Here is a 22,562-nt window from a genome sequence, read left to right on the forward strand (position 1 = left end):
AGGGGATTGGTGGCTGAATAAATCTGTACTAGCTCATAATTTCCAATGTACTTATCCACAACTTTTTTTAAAAAAAAAGTCATCTCACTCCATAAGTAATAATATAATTTATTACAAAAGTAGTACAAAATCCACATGGAAACAGTCACAGACCAATTTCAGGCTAAACTGAAGACTTTCAATTGTTTGACAATCTCATAACAATGTAAAAATGGGATTGGAACCAGTGTTTCTTTTAAATCCATAGCTTGGCGTTTCTACTTGAAAGAAGCTCCCTTTTTTAGCAGTCCAGCAGTCATCCTTTAGGTATCCAGAGCAGTAAGTAGCTGTATCTGAAGTAGTTCTATTTTTTCTATGATGGACGATGGGATTGGCTGCTGAGTAGTTTTAGAAAGCTGTTTTTGGAAGCTTTGAATTCTGCACTTTATATCACTTTCTTTAATACAATCTTCTGATTGTAATTTGGGTTTAGCACCCTTTATAATTAAATTAATCCGCTCATAGATTGGGCTTCTTAAGTGCCCTATAAAAAAAGGGGGGAAAGACATGGAAAGTTACTGAAGTGTGAAGGAGACTGCATATACTGTCTACACTTACGCAGGAGATCAGAGCTTACCTTATATAAGTTGAGGATAGGGTTTGGGGCCTAAATTAAGATTCTCACATGACTCGTGGATAAGTTATGCTGAGAGCATAAAGCATCAGTGTTGCTTCAGAGCTAGCTGTCTCTGCCATTTCCCTATCTAGGTATTCAAAAAGGCCAGAAGTGGCATCAGTATGGAGAAAGGGATTTTTTCAAGACAGATTAGCTCTCACCTTTTGCCACTCAGAAGGGGATAGTTCTATTTTTTTTATAAGAATTAAGGTACAACACTCACACTGACCTGTGAATAAGTCAACCCAGGTTTTGGGGGTTTGCTTTTTGACTAAAATTTCTAAACCTCTGCATGAGTATATAAAATATTTACATAATAAAAACATCCTTGGAAAATTGAATACAGAACACAAGAATGGCATTTCTTTTTCTTACATAGCTGATACTATCCTTTGTTGTTCAAGAAATGTATATATGACGGATCATATATATAGCCTGGTTAAACACTTCATGAAAATGGCAACTGAAGGAACATATAAGCAGGGCTGAGAAGGTCTGTCAGGAATTTTCCAGTTGACTCTTTAGCAGTGTATTATGACTAGATTATGTACTGTTTAAGACAAAGAATTATAAGCAAGATGCTCACCTAGGATTATGCTGCAATAACTCTTCAACAACAAATTCAAATGGTGAAGCATCTCATCCCATCCCTGCCATGGTGCTTCATTGTCCTGTGAAGAGAGATGCTTTAGTTTGGATTGTTTATCTGCTATTTTGATAATTCTGCACATTACATGGTGCATCCTGTGATGGAAGATTAAGGAATGGGAGGGGGCAAGCCCCAAAACTATTTTATTTCCATAAGATGAATAATGGAAACAAACACTGAAATACCTGGTATATTAGTGGCAGAGAAAAGCTTTGCAGCAACTTTAAGATCCTGGTCAAAGACAAGGGACCCTTAGTAGGAACAGTACTATGTTGAAAAATGAGCTCCAGCACTTTGCATCGCAGGAGATCGCATTCCATGCTGCTTAGGAAGGCATCCCTGCAAAAAGAGACATTGCAATGATAAAATTATTTTACAGTGAACCCGCCTCATCTGATTTTGAATGTTTGCAGCAGATACAAGGAAACAAATAATCACATCCCTGGTTATTAAATGGCAGCAGTGTGAACTTGAACACTTCAGTATGTTTGTATTCATGTTGCTTCCATTTAATAAGGTGCAGTGTTCCACAGTTACTGGAAATCAAGGATCCAGGTCCCATTATACAGTCAGCTGTCCACAGTTGCTGGGGCTACAGGCACAGGATCCCCACAAAAATGAAAAACCAAATGAAAACCATTTTCTATAATCCATGTATCCTGAAAATTGACCATAGTCACACTGGAGAAGCTGCAGATTCTCAAATTTAACATTTTAATCAAATCAATGAATGTGGGAGGCTGGTGGTACATTATTTCTGTACCATTTTGCTGAGTTATTTCAAAGCAGTTCATACTGGAATGTATTTAAATAAAATGAAGAAAAGCTAAAATGATGATGTCAACATACACATGTATTGATCAATGGAAGACCTAAAGGGAAGCTAAAAACACAGGTAATCATGCAGAATAAAGTCATATGAAGGCTAACCCAGCTTCCTGATAACACCATGGGGTCTTGTTGATCTAGTTTTGGTGGGGGAAGAAGGGGGTAAGGGCCACATTAGCCTTCCAAGAGACCTTGGAGTCCTTCACCACTCCCACCGATTTTATTTGCCTCTCAAAATGGCTGGTGTGTGAGGCAATTTTTGGCTCGGGAAAAGCCCTTTTAAAAATAGGAAATGATTTGATTCCCTGGCACTGGTGATGAAAGACATGGCCAACATCTCATAGGATGCATTTGGAGCCATATATTTAACCCGGGGGGGGGGGGCACAATTTGCTCCCCCTGATCTAGTAGTGAAATATACTACGGGGCTGCTCGGAAAGTATATTCACACTGTTGCAATGTATGTTCAAAGCTGGCACAGCCTTATTTGAAGATGATGACATGTGCAGAGTCAGTGGGCAGATGACACTGCACTCTCTAACCCCGGCTAGCGTCTTGTAGCAAGGGGTATAGTGCCAAAATGGTACCTAAGGAAGCCTGGGCAACAGTCAGGGGCAATAATAGCGCCATCTTTTGAAATCCATCCTTAAGAAATGAGTGAAAGCCCTGAAGGGCAAAGCTTGTCACTCACTATAAGCAGTTCACAATAAGAGCTCCAGAAGACTGAAATCATGGTCACGTTATTTACCTCAAAGCACAAGTCATTAACATGAATGATGAAGAAAATAAAAATATGTCTGGCCACAGCCAAACCTAAAAAGCACAAAAAATTGCTTCAATCAGGGATTGTTGGGAGTTTCCTGTCCATTGATCTCTTGTTCAAAAATTATATATGAGCACCTTAAGTGGAGGGATGTTGGATTCTTAAGGGGAAGGATTTAATAACTCCTTCAAGACAAGCAAAGGCAACCTGCTAAAAAAGAAGCGTCAACCAATATGCTATTTATTTATTTACCCAATTTATACACCACTTTTCTCGACCCTGAAGGGCACTCAAGGTGGCTTACACATTGCCAATTATAAAATGCCTTAGAGCGACATACAATCCTGATATTACACATTTAAAACATTGTATTCAGTATTAAAACCTTGCCAAATCTGGCTCAGCTAGGTAGAATTAAGAAAGGCAAGGATCACAAAAGCAGCATCAGCAGAGATATCTTCCATTGTTTATATTTACAGGCTACACTAAGTGAAACTCTTAACCTCTGACACTCAGAAATTGAAGAAAATATAACAGCTTTATGTGTGATTGGGGCCTATTTGAAAGGCTTTGTAGATTCATTCTCTTGTACATTCACTGTCCTGTGTGTCCTTTCATCCTGGCCTCATTTTAAGCAGGCGAATAACGCGTGCTTTCCCTGCAGATGTTTCACAAAACATCAATATTTGCCAAAGGCCAGAACAGATGGTGACTAAAGCTTACCTGCTTCACTTAATCATAAACAGGCCATATTACTGCTCATGAGTTGGAACACAAATGGATTCATATGAAACGGAACTAATTTGCAGAAAATGAAGGAAAGCTGTGTATTTACAGCTCTGGAAATACTGGCACAGACAGCAGAGTATGCTCCTATGTGTATTATGTACTTCATGCGAAAACAAATTCTGCACACATTCAATAAGAGACGCCAAGTGTATTGTCTTTTGAAAAAATTCTATAGAAACTTTAAAAAGGAGTTTAAAGTAAAATTGAAGAAGGAAAGTGAAAACAATTGGGAGTGCTCTGCCAATAAATCAGAGGAAGCGAAATACATATCCTTCAAGTGCTCGTCAAACTAATATGGCTCCAGGTTTGTACTGGGCTTCAAAATTTCCCAAAAGAGAAGACGAATTCTTCCCTAATATTTGTGTTTTCCCAGAATCTCATGATTGCTTGCAAGTATAACAAGCCCAATGCTTGGAGTATAACAGCTGAGGATCAAAGCAGGAAAGGAGAGTTTTGAGAAGGAAAAAGTCCAGATTTGTTTACAGATTTCTTACCTCTGGCAGCGCTTCGGAATATTCAGCACTGAAGGAAATACCACATGGGCAATCTTGTGGGCACTGCAGGTTGGAGATCTGTCCACTTCCACTGCTATAGAAAGCATCCTCTGTAAAAGTGCTACTTCCCTAAGTCAAAGAATTGGGAAATGAACAGAGGCACTCAGTCCAATTGCATCTCTTTGTAGGAAGTGATGGGAATCACGTGGTCCTCTAGATGTTATTAATAATGTTGTTCAACTTCCAATTGTGAGTAATGCTGGGAATGGCAGTCCAATCACATGTAGATTGGAATGAATTGGAATAATTCCTCCCACTTTAGCATATGGCCAAAGGTCACCACCATCACTATTGCAGCACAAGCACAGTCACTTTGGAAGTTATAGAAAACTTGATTTATTGTCTAAAGTGGAATAGACATAGGATTTGTGGATTGCTACTCACTTATGCATACCATGTAAATAAAACTGTGTGACTTCTCTTGAGTTGGGACTCCACACATAAACATAATTTTCGAGATCCACTTCCTATCTGAATGGGTCAGAAAACATGGTATCTGCCAACACTTCTGATCATTTGGACATTATGTGATCCAGATATTTCATAAAGTGCATGATGTAGAAAGTGGAAAGCTACTTGGGGCAACATTCAATCTGCAGTGACCACATTGTTAACAGGACAGAGAGTGCAGTCAAGGAGCATACTGACTGCTTGCTATTGGCATTACCTGATGGTAGGACAAGGGCTTGCCTCACTCAGGTCCCACAACAGTACTACATGCTCAGGCACCCACGCAAACTCTGCTAACTTTGTAATTTATATTTTAAATTAGCAGTCAAATCCAAATGCTCTCAGATAAAGCAGTGGTGCAACTAGAGACTATCCTACGTTAACAGATATTCTGCCACTCTTATTATTATTATCGTTCGTATTTATACCACACTTTTTTTCCTTAGAAAAAGAGACTAAAGCTGCTTACAGTAAAAGCAAAGTAATATAAAATTTTAAACCTAGACGTATACAAAAATTATAGTAGGATTAGATATTATTAAAAATAAACAGTTAAAACCCTTAAAACTGATTAAAAACGAGTTTAGAATAATCGATTGACTGGATTAATTAGAATTTAATGTCATGAAGCACTAACAATTTCATGAGACCCTGAGCACATATTTTCGTAACTTATAACGTAACTCAAAAGGCAGGAAACATTCTGTATCTTTGGTTTACTTAATAAAGGTATCACCCAAATGTGTACTTTGGATTTTGGTTCACAGTCACCACAGCTAACCCTGCATTTCATTTTGGATCGTCATCAGAGAAATCTATAGTGAAGTTCAAAAAGAGGAAACTGCTTACGTTTCAGTCTGCCATGGCAAAGAGGCATCTTCCCTTTGTGTACTCTGGTCAAAGTGCAAATCTAGTGTGAAGCCGCTGCTCTTGTCCTGGGATGTTTCTAATGAAAGACTTCTGGCATTCTGCAAATTTCTGCATTCAGAAAGCTTTCTTCCAGTGACTGCTGATATTAACCATTCAATCACTTCCCTGAGACAAACAGAGTGATGAGTTAGGGATGTGCTTCATGTGTCCTTTTGCCAAGTGCTTTGAAACACAAGAGTGGTAAGCAGTTCTAAATACTATATAGAAACATTCATGGACTTTACAAGCCTTTATAGCAATTGGCATCCTTCACATACAATCTTACTTAAAGATTGGACAACGTCTGAAACCATACTTCTAATGAAGAAAGGAGACACAGAAAACCTTAGCAACTACTGTGCTATTACACTCCTCTCTCAACTATATAAATTGTTCACAAGGATCCTGCTACAAAGAATATCTCAAGATGTGGAAATCAATAGAGAACAAGCGGGCTTCAGACAGTGGTTAAGCTATTTGGCCAGAAATGGGAAAGAAAAGCACAGGATTGTATATTTTGGCAAATCGTAGATTTGTGTGAAGCCCAAAGGAATGGATCGACAACTAATAGGATAGGACCACCCATTTTGACCGAAGATCATAGTTACTTTATGTTACTGGAACAGTAGTCACAGGAAAGCACTGCTTTGGCAATGGATTTGTGCAGAAGGCCAATTCTGATTGTTCTCTGGAAGTCATCTTCTAAGGTCTGAATTACATACTTCAAGAACAGGAGTCGTCCAGGAAATTTTCCTTCCTGATGGAAATAAGACAATGGCAGAAACAGAATTAGAAATTACTATGTCTGGTCCTTTCATATAATAGCGTTCAACATGGCAAACAACAGACATGATCTACTGGGAAAAACTGATAGTCCCAAGCCGCTATGTAAATGGTCTATTAATGCACAAGGCAAAAAGATGAACAAATCTCATTCCCCAATAGAGGGAAAAGCTCTTTGACCTGAAAGAGCTTCAGATGGCACAGGACAGTGAGAGTGGTTTCTCATCACAAGCCTATTTTATGTCTCTTCACACACTTAGTTCTGGGACATGTAAACAAAGCTTGATCTGGAGCTATATAGAATACATAATGCCTTGTATAATATTATTCTGCTATGTTAGCTCAAAGAGGGGCAAAATCTATGTAGTGTATTTAAATCTGTGCTCAAATTCCTGTATGATTCCTTTTCAGACTGAACCAAGCATAACTCACAAGCACTCTGTATCATCATACAGTCAAGAAAGCAAAGCAGATGTCCTTAGCATGCTGAAGTCTGGACTCTCTCTCTCTCTCTCTCTATATATATATATGAATAACATACAAAGCAAGCAGCCATCTACTAAAATCACTGAGAGAGAGAGAGAGAGAGAGAGAGAGAGAGAGAGAGAGAACGATAAAACACAAACAAAATCCTTGCATTTTTCTGCACCTTTATGAATCTGAAATATGAGGTGTACAATGCCTTTCAGTTCAAAAGATTGACTGTATAATGGCCAAGCTACCTGTAATAACAGCCACGTTTTTATCACCTAACCTGACTGTTTTTAATTTGGAGGGAAAGCAGTCATAAGGGCCTTAATGCTGAGAGTGTTCCTGGACTCTTTGAGAGACCTGTGCTACGTTTCCACTGAAAATCATCCTTCCTAATTCCATGAACAGGGCCTGATTTATGAGCAAGCTAAAACTGCTGTTGTTAAGGGCTTCAGATTGTAATGGGATCTCTAAATAAAAATATACAGCCCTCCCTAATAGTTTTGACTTACTGAAAGGGAAGCAAATTAATAATTGTGAAAAGGGGGAACTCAAGACTATAAAATTCACTATACAACTCTAGGATATTGCATAATTATTCAGGCATTTATTGTATTTCTTCTATTCTAAGGCTCACTTTTTTCCCTAGAGAAACATCTCCTAAAATGGGGTGCATCTTATAATCAATGCTCTCTTACAACTGAAGCAAACGGGACTTATGTTATGCCAGATCTTGGGCATTGCCCTTAATGACCATTGTTCATAAATCAAATTTATCTTGCAATGAGAATACTATAGCAATAACCTAGCCTGAAGAAAGCAGCATTCGATTTTTTGTTAGTCATAAAGTATGAACCATAGAAGAATTCGATACTTAATGGGACATACACACATCTCATGGCTAGACTTTAGCACTGTTGGGAGCATAATAACATGCAGCTCACCTTGTCTTAAACTACTAAAGCTCCTTTGAATATCCTTGTGGAGAGAAAAAGTGGGATATAAATAATAATAATAATAATAATAATAATAATTAGAAACAGAACAAGGTGAGTCAATAGCAGACAAGATTACTCTGCTGGTTGTTGCATTGGATCACACGTCGGACACTTCCCAAGTGTCTAGGACTGTGTGATGTATCGGCAAATAATGCATGCAGATCCCAGTCAGGTGGCCTTCTGCAGCTGGCAGCTGGTAATTTTGACAGCGCCGATTGTGTTTAAGTGCAGGGCAAGGTTTTTAGGCACTGCACCCAGTGTGCCAATCACCACTGGGACCACCTTGACTGGCTTGTGCCACAGTCTTTGCAGTTCGATCTTTAAATCCTCATATTGTGTCAGCTTTTCCAGTTGCTTCATGATTATTATGATTATGATTATTTTACTGACACAAAAACACAGTATGTCACAGCAAACGAGATCTATATGCTGGATTTCGTATCACAAAATCACAAGTTGAACACTTCCCAAGCGCCTAGGACTGTGTGATGTTTTCGAATGACGCATGCAGATCCAAGTAAGGTGGCCTTTTGCAGTTGACAGATCATGATTTTGTCAATGTTTATTGTTTCCAAATGCCAGCTGAGGTCTTTTGGCACGGCACCCAGTGTGCCAATCACCACTGGGACCACCTGTACTGGTTTATGCCAGAGCCTTTGCAGTTCGATTTTGAGGTCCTCATAATGGATGAGTCACCTGGTATGGCGACATCAATAATCCAAACTTTTTTCTTTTCCACAATCGTGATGTCTGGTGTATTGTGTTCCAAAACTTTGTCAGTCTGGATTCCAAAGTCCCACAGTATATTTGCAGGTTCATTTTCCACTACCTTTGCAGGTTTATAATCTCACCAATTCTTTACTGCTGGTAGGTGGTACTTGTGACATAAGTTCCAGTGAATCATTTGGGCCACAAAGTTGTGCCTTTGTTTGTAGTCCGTCTGTGTGATTTTCTTGCAACAGCTGAGGATATGATCCATCGTTTCATCAGCTTCCTTGCACAGTCTGCATTTTGGGTCATCTGCTGATTTTTCAATCCTGGCCTTAATGGCATTTGTTCTGATGACTTGCTCCTGGGCTGCAGGAATCAGACCTTCTGTCTCCTTCTTCAGTGTTCCATTCGTGAACCATAATCACGTCTTCTTCTTATCAACTTTTTCTTCAATTTTGTCAAGGAACTGCCCATGAAATGCTTTGTTGTGCCAGCTGTCAGCCCTGGTTTGTAGTGCAGTTTTCTTGTACTGGTTCTTTGTCTGCTGTGCTTTGAGATGTTTCTGATTATTGACTTCAATTAAAGCAGGTTCTTGGCTTTCCTTTTACATATTCTGCCAGGGTGTATTTTTCTTCTTTGACTGCTTGTTTTACTTGAAAAAGTAAAAGTAGGCAGATAGAGCTGATCAACATAACTGCAAGGATGTAGTGAATAGTCATGTGTTTTCTTGTTTTCTGTCCAAATTGTCCAGTTCTGCCTGCATCCAGTTTATGATGCCAGCAGTGTATCTTATTACAGGTATGGCTCAGGAGTTTATGGCCTTGATGGTGTTGCCTCCATTGAGCTTGCTTTTGAGATTTTGTCTGACTCTTTGAATGTATTCTTTGCTGACCACACTTTTCACGTGTTAATGTTTGATGTTGTCCATTTGTAGTATGCCAAGATATTTATAGGCCTCTGGCTGGTGGCACTTTATTGCTTGGCCATTGGGCATATTTATGCCCTCATTTTCAATTATTTTTCACATCTTCAGTGCCACTGTCGAATATTTGTCCAAACCAAACTCCATGTTGATATCAGTGCTAAAGATTCGGACAGTGTTAGTCAGAGACTGGATTTCAGTTTTGGTTTTCCCATACAGATTCAGGTCATCCATGAATAATAATAATAATAATAATAATAATAATAATAATAATAATAAATTATTATTATTATTATTATTATTATTATTATTATTTTGGGATTTCTCTGGGAGGCAATATTCTACAACCTGTAGACAATAGACATCAATGTCTTCCTTATGCCTATGACTGCCAGCACTTGGCTAGTGGTCATGCTGGGAGCAACAGTGGGTATCATAAGTGGGTTGGTGTTATGGAGGGGCAAATTCCTTCCACGAACTTCATTCAGCCATAGCATGTCTTAATTTGGTAGCCTTTTCTTCAGGCCTGCATTCATTCAGACCTACTCTATAGTCCCATGAGAAACAGTGCAAAATGTCATTTCCGCAGCCCAGTTACTAACAATAAATATCAGCTAGATAGGTTTTCCTCCCCATTTTCTTCAGGAAACCTAAGTCCAACTGTATTGGTCTGATGTGGTTCAAATTGGCTTGTTTGCAAAAAAAAACCAGTACATGAATGTCTCAGCAGCAAAGTAGAGTTAGGCAAAACTGAAGTTTCTTAAAAGCCACCCTTTCCATACAAGCAGGACATAATCAACATACCTCCTCTTCCATGACTTCACGTAGCAGTGGCCAGTCCCAAACCACAGTGTCAACCTTTGCGGGATGAAGTCTAAAATTTAGAATTAGACCAGTTATACTACTGTCCTCTGTCCTCGCAAAAAAACAAAACAAAACAAAACACCAAACAAACAAACCCTAGTATAAACCACATTACAAAACAATATCTGTATATAGGTCATTGTGTTTGTAGGAGGCAGGTCTTAATCTTTGGCTGTAATTATCAGAGACAATTAGATAACTCTTCTAAAGGAAAACAGACATTTTATTATCAACTACATGTTTTGTTCCTTTCAATTAGCAATTACTACAGGGGAACATCTGGATCCCTTGATTATGGAACTGACCTAGTTGAACTCACAACAATGAAAAAGCAAACTATTACATGAGTTATTTCCAAAAAAATGCACATAGTCATTTATTTTCTTAAGTCAGATCTAGTCAACTGTGGGAAGCAATGAGGCTGCTTTAGCTCCTCAGGAGGCCTTGGCAAGCTGCTACCTGAATTCCTGTAGTAGGAAAGGGGGAAGGCATGCTTGCCACCATTTTGTTCTCCCTGTGCTGTTTGAGGAAAGGCTTTTTAAGGAACAGTAAATATTCTAGAAAGGCATCTTCCGAATCCAAAATGACCTTAATGAATTAGAGCTAGGCCAAAACTAATGAAATGACTTTAAAAGGAAGAAATGTAATACACTTCGGTAGGAAAATGAAATGCACAGGTATAGGATGGATGACATTTGGCTTGAAAAAAAGTATATGTGAAAGGGATCTAGGAGTCTTTATAGAACGCAAGTTGAACATGAGTCAACAGTGTGATGCAGCAGCTAAAAAAGCTAATGCAATTCTAGGCTGCATCAATAGGAGTATAGTATCAAGATTGAAGGAAGTCATAGTCCCACTCTATTCTGCTTTGGTCAGACCTCACCTGGAACCATACTGGGCACCACAATCCAAAAGAGATATTGACAAGCTAAGGTGCTCAAAGAAGAGCAACTATAATGATCAAATGTTTGGAAGCCAAGCCCTATGGAGAGAGGGAGCTGGGTATGTTTTGTTTGGAGAAAAGAAAACTGAGAGCAGACATGATTGCCCTGTTTAAATATTTGAGAGGGGGTCACATTGAGGAGGGGCAAGCCTGTTTTCTGCTGCTCTGGAGACTAGGTCATGGAACAATGGATTCAAATTGCAGGAAAGGAGATTCCACCTGAACAATAGGAAGAACTTTCTGATGGTCAAAATTGTTCAGCAGTGGGATGTGCTGCCTCAGAGTGTGGTGGAATTTCCTTCATTGGAGGTTTTGAAGCAGAAGCTGGATGGCCATTTGATGGAAGTGCTGTGACTGTGTATTCCTGCATGGCAGTGAGTTGGACTGAATGGCCCTTGGGGTCTGCCAACTGTATGATTCTATGATTTCCTGGGCCTGAAATGGTTAGACAGCAATGAAAGAATGGTGGAAAATGCCCCCCATATGGGATTTGAGGTAACATTAGTGGTGGGCCGCACAAAATGTTCCAAATGGCTGCATGCTACCTGCATTATATCTACTCCGTCCTTGTGCGATCTGCTACAAACAGTCAAAGTTAGGGTCTTAATTTCTATCATGGGCACAAAGTCAAGGTGAGGATTCTGAACTGAAAGCACTTTTGATTCCATGCTAAAAGGCACCAAATATAAGAAATGGGATACATACGCTTGAATTTTCACCAACAACGTGTAAGCATCCTTCCGTATATCTTCCTGTATGTTTTCATTCTTTGGGCCCAGCAGGATCTTCCTCACCACACATGAGGTGACTTCTTTTGGAGGATAGTACCGGGAGGACACATAATCCATAAGGGAGTCCAAGGTTCCGTGGAAGAAGTTCTCTTCAATAGTGCTGGAGACCATGGACAGTTTCCGACATGGGATAGGATTCGGTTTCAGCTGCTTGTTCTATGCATTTAGAATGACAACAGAATTGCATGCCATACCCGAGCAACAGGTTTATGATATGGAAATTGATTTTCACAAATTTTTAAAAAGCATTATTTTTCTATGAAAAATATTACAACATTTAGAAATGCATTGTTTTGTAAAACAAATTATGATTGATTGTTCAGAATGAAACTAGGATGGATTCTATATTAATCACACATAAAACAATGTCATAATCAACTTTTTCAAACATGGAAACATGTTTGAAACATATAGGTCTCATATATGTATTAGGAAACATATATGTCTCTTTCCTTCTGAAGACCATACACAAAGAGATGCCGCATTGTTTGTCAAGGCGGTTTCATTCCAAACAGTAGTCCTGTAACCTTAAGTTAAGAGGAAGCACTAAAATGGCTCATGGAAGTTCTTCACGGGGTCAGTGCATAGTTTCTTCTGTACACTGATCCCATGAAGAACCTCCATGAAGCATATAGGCTCATAAGTCAGAGCTTTCAGGAGGAAAGAGACAAGATTGACTTACTGATTCATCTTGAGAGCTAACCTGAAAGAGAAAATTCCAAGGAGAAATCAATAAATATGCTCTCCTCACCAAAGACCTGTCAGCGTGTCAAGCATGCATCATGAGTAGGAGATTGAGCTCATCCAAACTGGCCAAATCTTTTGGGAGATCTTTTTTTTTAAAAATTCCTGAAATTTCTGTTTCATGTAACAGAGCATTTATTATCACTCTGTACTGCATCTAAAAAAGTGTGTTTGTATCTATGAAAGCTTGAGTAAACAAAAATAAAACAAAACACACGGTCCTAAAGATGCCTCTACCTTCCTTTTCTCCTTCCCCCTTCCCTTTTAACCTCTGATAATGGTTCTCAACATTTAGCCCTCCATATATTTCAGATTTCAGTTCCCCAAATCCTCAATCATGCTGACTGTGGCCACTGGGACCTGAAGGGCCCAAGGATGACTACCACTCATCTATAGGGAATATGTGACCTTCTTGATATAGTTAGACTGCAAACCCACACACACACTTCACCTTGTATTTAACTAACAGTTACTGGTTATGGCTCCAACTCAAATGCAATAATCTTTCTTATGTGAAAAATAATCAACCTGGTCCATGGACACTACTAATGTGACATTCCTCCCACAAATACATCTGAGTTGGACATTCCTGCCTTCCGCTCTCTTTGAGTCCTTCAGAAAATGCTCCTGTTTGATGTTCGAAAAATACGGACACTGTGCTGGTACAACTGTACCAGGAGCTCCAACTTTATTTTTTTTCTGTTATCTGTTTTGCAGCCATAGGGCAAGCCTCCTGTCCATCATAATTAAGCTTTGGTTCCTCCCCTTGTTCTTGGCTCTGGGAGGGAAAGGAGCCATTTTGGGGGGAGTCTCACACAAGGTAGCTAAGCTATAGGATGTAGACCAGCTCATCCTGTAGAAAAGCTTCCTTTCTCAATAACGTTCAGGGATACAGAAACAGAAATTCCAGGAGAAAGGTCCCAAAAGCTCTGGCTGAGAGCTCACAGCCTCTCAGCTTCACAGCAACAGAGGGAAAACAGCCCTGAAGTTTCAAAGAACTCTCCGAGGGAGGACAGCACTACAGATTCACTGAACTCCAGCTGAAATATCTTCAAGCCTCGGCTGGTAGGTCTACTCGATACCCAGACGCATTTGGAATCGGTAGTAGCACCCACACCGATGAGGCATAGATAGAAAGCAGCCTGGGAGAGGTTAAAAGGGGTTTTTCCTACAGAGAAAGTTTAATTAATCAAAGTCAGGTACCAGCCCATGGAGGACTAGACTAAGAAAGCCTTGAAGTGTTGTTTGAACCATTGAAGATTTGTTATTTGTTCCATAATAAAGACTTTGTTGGATCATTAAAGACTCTAAAGACCATCACTTTAGAAAAATCCCTGAGAACCTCTCTTTGAGCCCCCCTGGCTTCTTGCCGGGCTTAAAGTATACGTCCTATAGAAAAGTACAGCTGTTACAGGCCCAGCGCGCGACAGAACAGGCACAGTCTACTCTACTCAGGAACTACTCTCTTCTCTAAATTACCTGTGCTTCTTCCTGCACCACATTTTGGAGAAAAGGATGATGTACAGGCAACCCCTGGAAATACCGTAATGTTTTCAACCAAACAGTGATGTCAATCCTCTTAGCTGGTTGCTGGGAATTCAATGTCACAGCATTTGGTGCTAGGTTCTTTGCCTCTAGCAAAGACTGGGCAATTTCTGTTTTGGATGGGGAAGTATCCACAGGAGAGCAGGAGGGGGACAGACTTCGACAATGTCTCTCAGGCAGCAGTGAGGGCTGCAGGGTGGGAGCTCTGTCAGGTGGGCAATGCTTGGGAAGCTCCTCTATACTGTCTTGGAACATTTGACATTCATTGCTCTCATTGGTTGATGAAAAGGAGAAAATGTCTGACTCCAGTTGAGGACTTCCCAAGGAGCCCAAATCACTGTTATAAGTGGTGCGACTGCTGTTTTCCAAGTCTTGGCCACAGTTGGTGGTGGGGGAGAAGCTGCTGCTTTGGAAGCAGGGTGTCTCCAAAGCAGCAGCTTCTCCCTGCTGCTGCTTTGGAGACACCCTGCTTCTCCCTGGCTCTGCATTGAAGAAAACTGGACCACAGTCTCCATTCCACGTGCCAGTAGATGCACCAAGTTGCATCTCAGAGTCTGCCGTAATATGATTTTTAGAAGATCCCTCAGGCTGAGGACTGACTGGGGTGGAGTGTTTTATGTCTTGAGGAAAGTAGCCACTCTCACGAAGAGGGCTGACTGTAATTTTCTCAGTCTCTGTCAGATCAATCACATCCAAGTCACTGTAAGTGGTTGTTCTTACAATAAAGCAGTCATCTCCGGTGAGATCGATAACCTCCTGCATGTAGAAAGGGGAGGAAGAGCAGAAAGAAATATTTAAAAGATATATCTCACCACATAAACCAGTTAGATGAAACAGAGACTCTAAGAAAAAATACAACAGTTAGTTAGCTAGCTACAAACCCTCGAGCATATGTCACCAACCTAGTCCACCTCAGTGTTTTGGACTACAGCTACCATCTGTTCCATAATATCTGAAGGCTGCCCTGGAGACTGCTCTATCCCACAGGACTAATTGAGAACGTTCTTATAAATGCCAGTACTAGAGAAAAGCTGCCACAAAACCTCTCCAGAAAAATTCTCTTTGGAAGATGCCTCCATGACAGATATTGCCTTCTTTGTTTGGCCGTGCTATTTGATCTTCCAGTTTGGGAAGGATTTTGCTCCCTTGGGTTAATAGCCAGTCATATACAACCCCCCCCCCCCCAAAAAAAAATCAGGATCATATCCCTTTTATTTATTGGTATACAAAAAGTATAGTAGGAGGAAATAGTCATCTCATGCTCGATCTCTCCTATTCTTCTTTCATGAGATCATGGTGTACTGTGCATATAGGTTGGGAAAATGCACATGCATGTGCACACACTGAGTACATTAATCCTCTCTGGCTTTTCAGTATGCAGAAAACCTCAATGCATTATGAGGTGAGATTACATGTGCAACATTATCTTGTGTTCAGTGAGAGGAACTGAGGTGTCATCATGTGCACCACCTCAGGATGGCAAATTCATCTTCCCAATGCTATACAATTGCTTTCTCTAAACTAGCATCTTCCAAATCGGTTGGAAGGGGCTAAAAGCATCTGGAAGATCAAGGTTTGGAAACCACTGACCCAGGGGATCAGTTGACACTGTAACCCCAGGAACTTTACAGCATGGTATGTTAATCCCTTCAACCTCAGGGATAATATTTACTTTAAAAGAGAAAGTGTCATTAAACAGCAGTAAGGCAGAAACTTTGTGTAAACATACAAATATATATTGAAAGGGAAGCAGTTTATGGTTAAGGATCTAGGAGGGTCAAATTTCCCAATACCAGAAGCAGGCGTGAATACCAAGGATCAGAACCAGGAAGGGCTCTGGCCTCTAGCTGTCCCTTCAGATATCCTGAATATTCTGCTATCCTGCTGTCTTTTTGGATATCCCAAACGTTTGTTTGGGAATGATTTGGCTCAACGGGTGGTTAGGGATTGTGTAACTACCTACCACCAGATAAAAGAGGAACATCATTTGGAAACCACTTTGGAAAAGGACAAAAAAGATGTGCTGAAAAAGTAGCCAGAGTAATCCATTCTTTCAGGAAAGAAATGACCTGGTTTTTATTGTAGCATGAGCTTTCGTGGATATAAATCTGCTTCATCAGATGCAGTACAAAGTGGCATTAAGTAAAAAAAAAACCATATTGATGCAATTGTGCAATTGTAATGGAATGAATTAGGATCCAGAAAGATTTAATCCATGGAAGCTGTCTTGGTCCTAAACCAATGCCTGCCATTATTAACGGACTGAGTAAAAGTGAACAAACTGAAATTGAAACCAAATAATAGAAATGTGCCGTTACGCCCAGATGCTTTAAAATAAAACTTTGACGTGCTGCTATCTAGGTCTGGGCAAACTGCTGGGGTCTTTCTTTAGAAGATTGAGCTTTCTTGAATAACTGAGTCCACTTCAAGTTTGAAACATCAAACAGGGTATTTATTCACGAAGTCCTGGTAGACTTAGCTCAGTTTATCAATATTACAAAACAAACAGTCAATTGGGGTTCAGTAGTTGAGGCAATCTTTCTCCAAAAAGGGTATCTCTATAACTATCTAGATAATCCTCTATAACTATCTAAATAGTTCTCTTTTAATCTATCTATCTCTAACTAAATAACTCAATCAAACTCAATTGTTTTCTATCTATGACTCAATTGTTTTTACAATATCTTCAGAGGTACCTGTCTGCCAACAGCACATCATGAATTCTTCCTTAAGACTGAAGGGGCACGGAGACCTCCAAAATGGAAGCAGGCCCAAAGAGCTACTCTTTGGCCAATCATTGCAGAGAGCCTGCAAACTGGCTTTCCTGCCTCTGTCTGCTAACCTTTTAGGCCTAGCAAAGGCTGCAGCAGCCTGGGATAAACACAAGGAGAGGCTGTTTCCAGCAACTAAAAGGTAATGCAAAACCCATGCTCCTGGGAGACGGAACAAGAAAGATGCTCCTAGTGAGTAAAAACACAGTTCAGGGAACAGTGATTCAGCTTGTACTGGATGGCTTTACACTACCCTGGATGCTCAGATTCTGGCAGGGCTGGGAATGCATTTCCACTGTTACCACATTTACTCAAATGTAATGCAAATTTTTTTTGGCTTCATTGCTTAACCAAAATGGAGATGCACATTACATTTGATGGTGGTTAGAATCATGCATCAAAAGGTGCCTGCACCTTCCCATCAGGCTGAGGGTGTGGATTCATCATCCTCTGCCTGATGGAGGAGCAGGGGCTTCCCAACCGGCCTCATTGAGGTGCACATTACAATAGATGAAGCACTAGATTCGAGTAAATATAGATAAATCTTGGGTGACACAGTTTCAGATGTTTCAGTTACCTCCTTGAATCATTATTGTAACACACTCCACATGGCATAAGCCAAGGTTCTAGGCTTATGGAAAGCCATACTTTTAACACAAACAAGCCAGAATCTAAAAATCAAAAACAAACTATGGGTTTAAATCAGTGGTCCATGGATCACCAGTGGTCTGCAAGAACAAAAATATGGTACGCGGCCTCACTGTTTCAATGAGAGTGACTGGTCTTGCAAAACCTTCTTAGAGTGCAAAGGCTTATTAAATATGGTTTTCTGATTTGTAACCTTTTTGGTACTAATATTGGAGAGTGGTCCCTGGTCAAGTGGTCTCTAGTCAAAAAAAGGTTGGGAATCACTGCTTTAGATTGTGCTCTGAGGCTTGTTAAAAGTCACTGTATGTTAGTTAGCAGAGACAGGTCATTATATCAAAAGCCAGATTTCAGCAATCCACACAATGATTTTTTGTGACAAATGAGCCAGTCGATATAACAATCAGGAACAGCTAATCACCTCTGAAAAAAAGATTCCCTCAGGCACTAACAAGCCACACCAAATAACTGCCAGGCCATCAAATGCTAATCAAGGTGATCAGTTGAAACATTCACAGCAGACAACATTCCAGCAGACAAGAGTACTTTGTCCCACCCTAGTCATTCCACAGATATATAAACCCAATTTTGTTAGTTCCAACAGACCTCATTACCTTTGAGGATGCTTGCCATAGATGCAGGTGAAATGTCAGGAGAGAATGCCTCTAGAACATGGCCATATAGCCAGAAAAAACCTACAACTACCCAGTGATTCCAGCCATGAAAGCCTTCGACAATACAAAGGCTGAAATTATGGTTGAACATTAATATTCATAATGGTATATATATATATATAAAAGGACCCGCTGTCAGTGCTCACCATGAGGGAGGTCATTAGGGGGCAAAACAGCTCTAAACACAGGATCACAGTTTAAACACAATTCCAATATACTAGATTTGGAACCAAAAAGAATGTGCCCAACTGCCAAGCCATCCTTACAGTTTTATCTTTCCTTGCTGGAACTTTTCAGGCATTTGAAAGCTGCATTGGAATTAAAGGGCCAAGAAAATTCCATTTCACTAGGGACCATATCCCAGCCCCCTTCATGTTTTAAAACAGCTATAATCCATTTAGGTAATTAAAAAGTGTCAAAGTCAATCCTACGATGTAGGTGGACTTCCTGTTTGTGCCAGTCATGCTCCGTAATGCAGGGGCGGCTCAACCCATTACGCAAAGTAAGCATTCGCAGTACAGTTGATTTTGCCCAGGGGCGCTCTTGAGGCGCTCTTGGGGGAAAATAGACCTTGACATGCAAGTTGTAGTTACTAGGATGTATAGTTCACCTACAATCAAAGAGCATTCTGAACTCAACCAATGATGGAATTGAACCAAATATGGCACACAGAACTCCCACGACAAACAGAATATATATATCTATCAGTGATTGGTTGGGTGGGGGGGGCACCAAAATACTGTTTGCTTACCATTGAAAATTATCTAGGGCCGCCTCTGCCGTAATGTAAACATCTAAAACAGTCCCAAAAAAGGGAGGGGGGCGAAGATGATTGTTTCACTGTTGCCTGATGTTGATGTCTAAGAATGTTATCATTTGATTTATGGTTTGAAAATTTATTTGATGAAACTATTCTTCATACCATTGCTATTTATTAATCAAATTAAATCAAATTAAATTGGTGTCCATTATCCCCTTCATTATGGCAGTGTAGAAGGGGCCTTAAAGCCTCAGCTTCAAAATCCCCGTTTGGTACTTTTGAGCCAAATAGCGAACGAATAGGTGCCCGCACCTCTTTTGGGCAAAAAAGGCAGAAAATGAGGGTTAGGATTATGATCTTGTAGTTTGGGTTGCTGTGAGTTTTCTGGGCTGTATGGTCATGTTCCAGAAGCATTCTCTCCTGACGTATCTCCTGCATCTATGGCAGCCATCCTCAGAGGTTGTGATAGCCTCAGGCTGTCACAACCTCTGAGGATGCCTGCCATAGATGCAGGAGAAATGTCAGGAGAGAATGCTTCTGGAATGCCTCAGGCTGTCACAACCTCTGAGGATGCCTGCCATAGATGCAGGCGAAACGTCAGGAGAGAATGCTTCTGGAATGCCTCAGGCTGTCACAAACTCTGAGGATGCCTGCCATAGATGCAGGCGAAACGTCAGGAGAGAATGCTTCTGGAATGCCTCAGGCTGTCACAACCTCTGAGGATGCCTGCCATAGATGCAGGTGAAACGTCAGGAGAAAATGCTTCTGGAATGACTCAGGCTGTCACAACCTCTGAGGATTCCTGCCATAGATGCAGGCGAAACGTCAGGAGAGAATGATTTTGAAATGCCTCAGACTGTCACAACGTCTGAGGATGCCTGCCATAGATGTAGGCGAAACGTCAGGAGAGAATGCTTCTGGAACATGGCCATACAGCCCAGAAAACTCACAACAACCCAGTGATTCCGGCCTTCGACAATACAAACGATGTTGTTTATTTATACCCCGCTTTTCTCTCCAAGAAGGAGACTCGGTACAGTTCAAAATCTACACATAGACAAACATGATGTCAACGCTGAGGTAACGGGGAGCGAAGAAGATCAGAGCCTTCCCCGCGCGCGGGAGCAGAAGCAGAACGGAAGTGCCTCCATCTTGGCTGCGGGCAAGCGCAGCCACACTCACCGCGAGTTTCTGTGGGCACCGCCGCCGCTTTTGCCGCGAAGCCTTCTTGCCTGGGAGCGGTCCCACATAGAGAACGTCTTCCTCCTCCATGCTGCCTCTCGGCGTGGTCCCGCCCACTAGGGGGCGTGGCCTACTCAGATGGGGAGTGGGGCCAAGGAAAGTTCTCTCCCAGAGCGAGGCCAGGAAGGGCTGGGTGCTTCACCAAGCTACAACTCCCACTGAAGGAGACGTAGTTTTAAAAGGGAATTTTCAGAGATGTCATTTACTACTGCCATCTCGGCCTGTTTCTGCAATAGGTCTTTGTTTACAGAAAATGCTGATGGTTTGAGACAACAGTGCTGCAGAGAGGAAGCTACTTGTCAAGGATAACAGTACATCCGGACAAAACCGGCTCGTTAGAACCTCCCAAGTTTCCCAGTTGCTCTGAAGTTATGTTTGCAACAGAATAACAGATTAAGAAAGTATTTATTTATCGTGACATCTGCAACCAGAACATTGTATTACATTTCTAACTGAACAAAACAAACAAACAAACAGATAAAAAAACCACACAAATTTTGCAATCTTGGTAGCTGATTAAATGTCCTTTGACCAGTATCTGGCCACTTGGAGTGCTTCTGGTGTTGCCGCAAGAAGGTCCTCCATTGTGCATGTGGCAGGGCTCAGGTTGCATTGCAGCAGGTGGTCAGTGGTTTGCTCTTCTCCACACTCGCATGTCGTGGATTCAACTTTGTAGCCCCATTTCTTAAGATTGGCTCTGCATCTCGTGGTGCCAGAGCACAGTCTGTTCAGTGCCTTCCAAGTCGCCCAGTCCTCTGTGTGCCCAGGGGGGAGTCTCTCATCTGGTATCACCCACGGATTGAGGTGCTGGGTTTGAGCCTGCCACTTTTGAACTCTCGCTTGCTGAGAGGTGTTCCAGCGAGTGTCTCTGTAGATCTAAAAAAACTATTTCTTGATTTAAGTTGTTGACATGCTGGCTGATACCCAAACAAGGGATGAGCTGGAGATGTCTCTGCCTTGGTCCTTTCACTATTGGCTGCAACTTCCCGGCGGATGTCAGGTGGTGCAATACTGGCTAAGCAGTGTAATTTCTCCAGTGGCGTAGGGTGCAGACACCCTGTGATAATGCGGCATGTCTCATTAAGTAAGTCATGGTCAGAGAACAATAGACTAGAGTTGTGTCCTTGATGTCAATCAATTTGGAGTGGGGCCAAAGAAAGTTCCCTCTGGTGCTTCTTTTAAAGAAGAGGAAGCTGCCAAGCCTCTCCCAAAGCGAGGCGTTGTAGGCTCGATATTTGTGTGCCCGAAGGAAAAGGGATGCTGGGTTGTTGTGAGGTTTTCGGGCTGTGTGGCCATGTTCCAGAAGCATTCTCTCCTGACGTTTCACCTGCATCTACGGCAGGCATCCTCAAAGGTTGGGAGCCCAGAGCAGGCCTGTAGCCAGGATTTTGATTTGGGGGGGGGGGGGCTGAGTCTGAGTGAAAGAGGGTCTACCCTAGCAAACCTTTTGTATCGTTACCCCAATACCCCCATGCATATGGGATATATTGAGCATGGTGATCAGATCATGATATGAATAAACATGTTTAAATAATGTAGCAGTAAGGTCTTTTCGTGGACCACCATGTGAATTTCGGGGGGGGGGGGAGCTGAAGCCCCCAAAGCCCCCCCCCCCCCCCCCCCGCTACATGCCTGGTCCAGAGGTTGAATCAATCCGTGAAACATGAATCAGTCAGGGCCAGGTAACACCTCCCAGCAAAGGATTCCCCTAGACAGCAACGATCCAGGCTTTGAAGCTGCAAGGCCATTAAATGCTAATCACGGTAGCCAATTGCAACAGTCACACTTGCCTCAAGAGTTCTTTCTCCTATCCTGGACATTGCAGAGATAGCTAAACCCCGCTTGTCTTGTTTCCAACAAAGCGCACTACCTCTGAGCCTGCCATAGCTGTGGGTGAAATGTCACACTGCATTTCTTATACCAGTGCTTCTCAACCTGTGGCTCCCCAGGGGTTTTGGCCTACAACTCCCAGAACTCCCAGCCAGTTTAGGATATCTGGAAGTTCAAGGCCCTCAAGGGATGAGGCGAGGCCCACTCCCAACCCGGGCCACAGCTGTCACTTGCCCATTCCAGAGGAAGGCACAGGCGCGAGCAGTGACGT

General features: G+C 41.5%; 1 protein-coding gene across 1 annotated transcript; it reads right to left on the reverse strand.

Moving 5' to 3' along the window:
- Positions 1–88: 88 nt before the first annotated feature.
- SIMC1 (SUMO interacting motifs containing 1) lies at positions 89–20,534 on the reverse strand. The gene is made up of 10 exons (XM_060765586.2): positions 20,402–20,534; positions 14,304–15,125; positions 11,995–12,236; positions 10,287–10,356; positions 6,206–6,354; positions 5,538–5,723; positions 4,179–4,307; positions 1,490–1,643; positions 1,242–1,326; positions 89–523 (listed from the first exon to the last, which is right to left on the reverse strand). The coding sequence occupies exons 1-10, from the start codon at positions 20,489–20,491 to the stop codon at positions 303–305; spliced, it is 2,148 nt and encodes a 715-aa protein (XP_060621569.2). The 5' UTR covers positions 20,492–20,534; the 3' UTR covers positions 89–302.
- Positions 20,535–22,562: the final 2,028 nt, after the last annotated feature.

This window comes from Anolis sagrei, chromosome 2 (assembly GCF_037176765.1).
Source record: "Anolis sagrei isolate rAnoSag1 chromosome 2, rAnoSag1.mat, whole genome shotgun sequence".
In the NCBI taxonomy this organism is placed as follows: domain Eukaryota; kingdom Metazoa; phylum Chordata; class Lepidosauria; order Squamata; family Dactyloidae; genus Anolis; species Anolis sagrei.

Bases quoted from the DNA above. Each gene is read 5' to 3' on its own strand.
- SIMC1 (XM_060765586.2), bottom strand. From the start codon at position 20,491: ATGGAGGAGGAAGACGTTCTCTATGTGGGACCGCTCCCAGGCAAGAAG. The intron at 6,355-10,286 runs GTATGTTGATTA...TATTTCCATCAG, and splicing joins GTGAAGTCATGGAAGAGGAG to GAAGGAAAATTTCCTGGACG. The intron at 4,308-5,537 runs GTAAGCAGTTTC...TCTTTGACTTAG, and splicing joins TTGCCATGGCAGACTGAAAC to GGAAGTAGCACTTTTACAGA.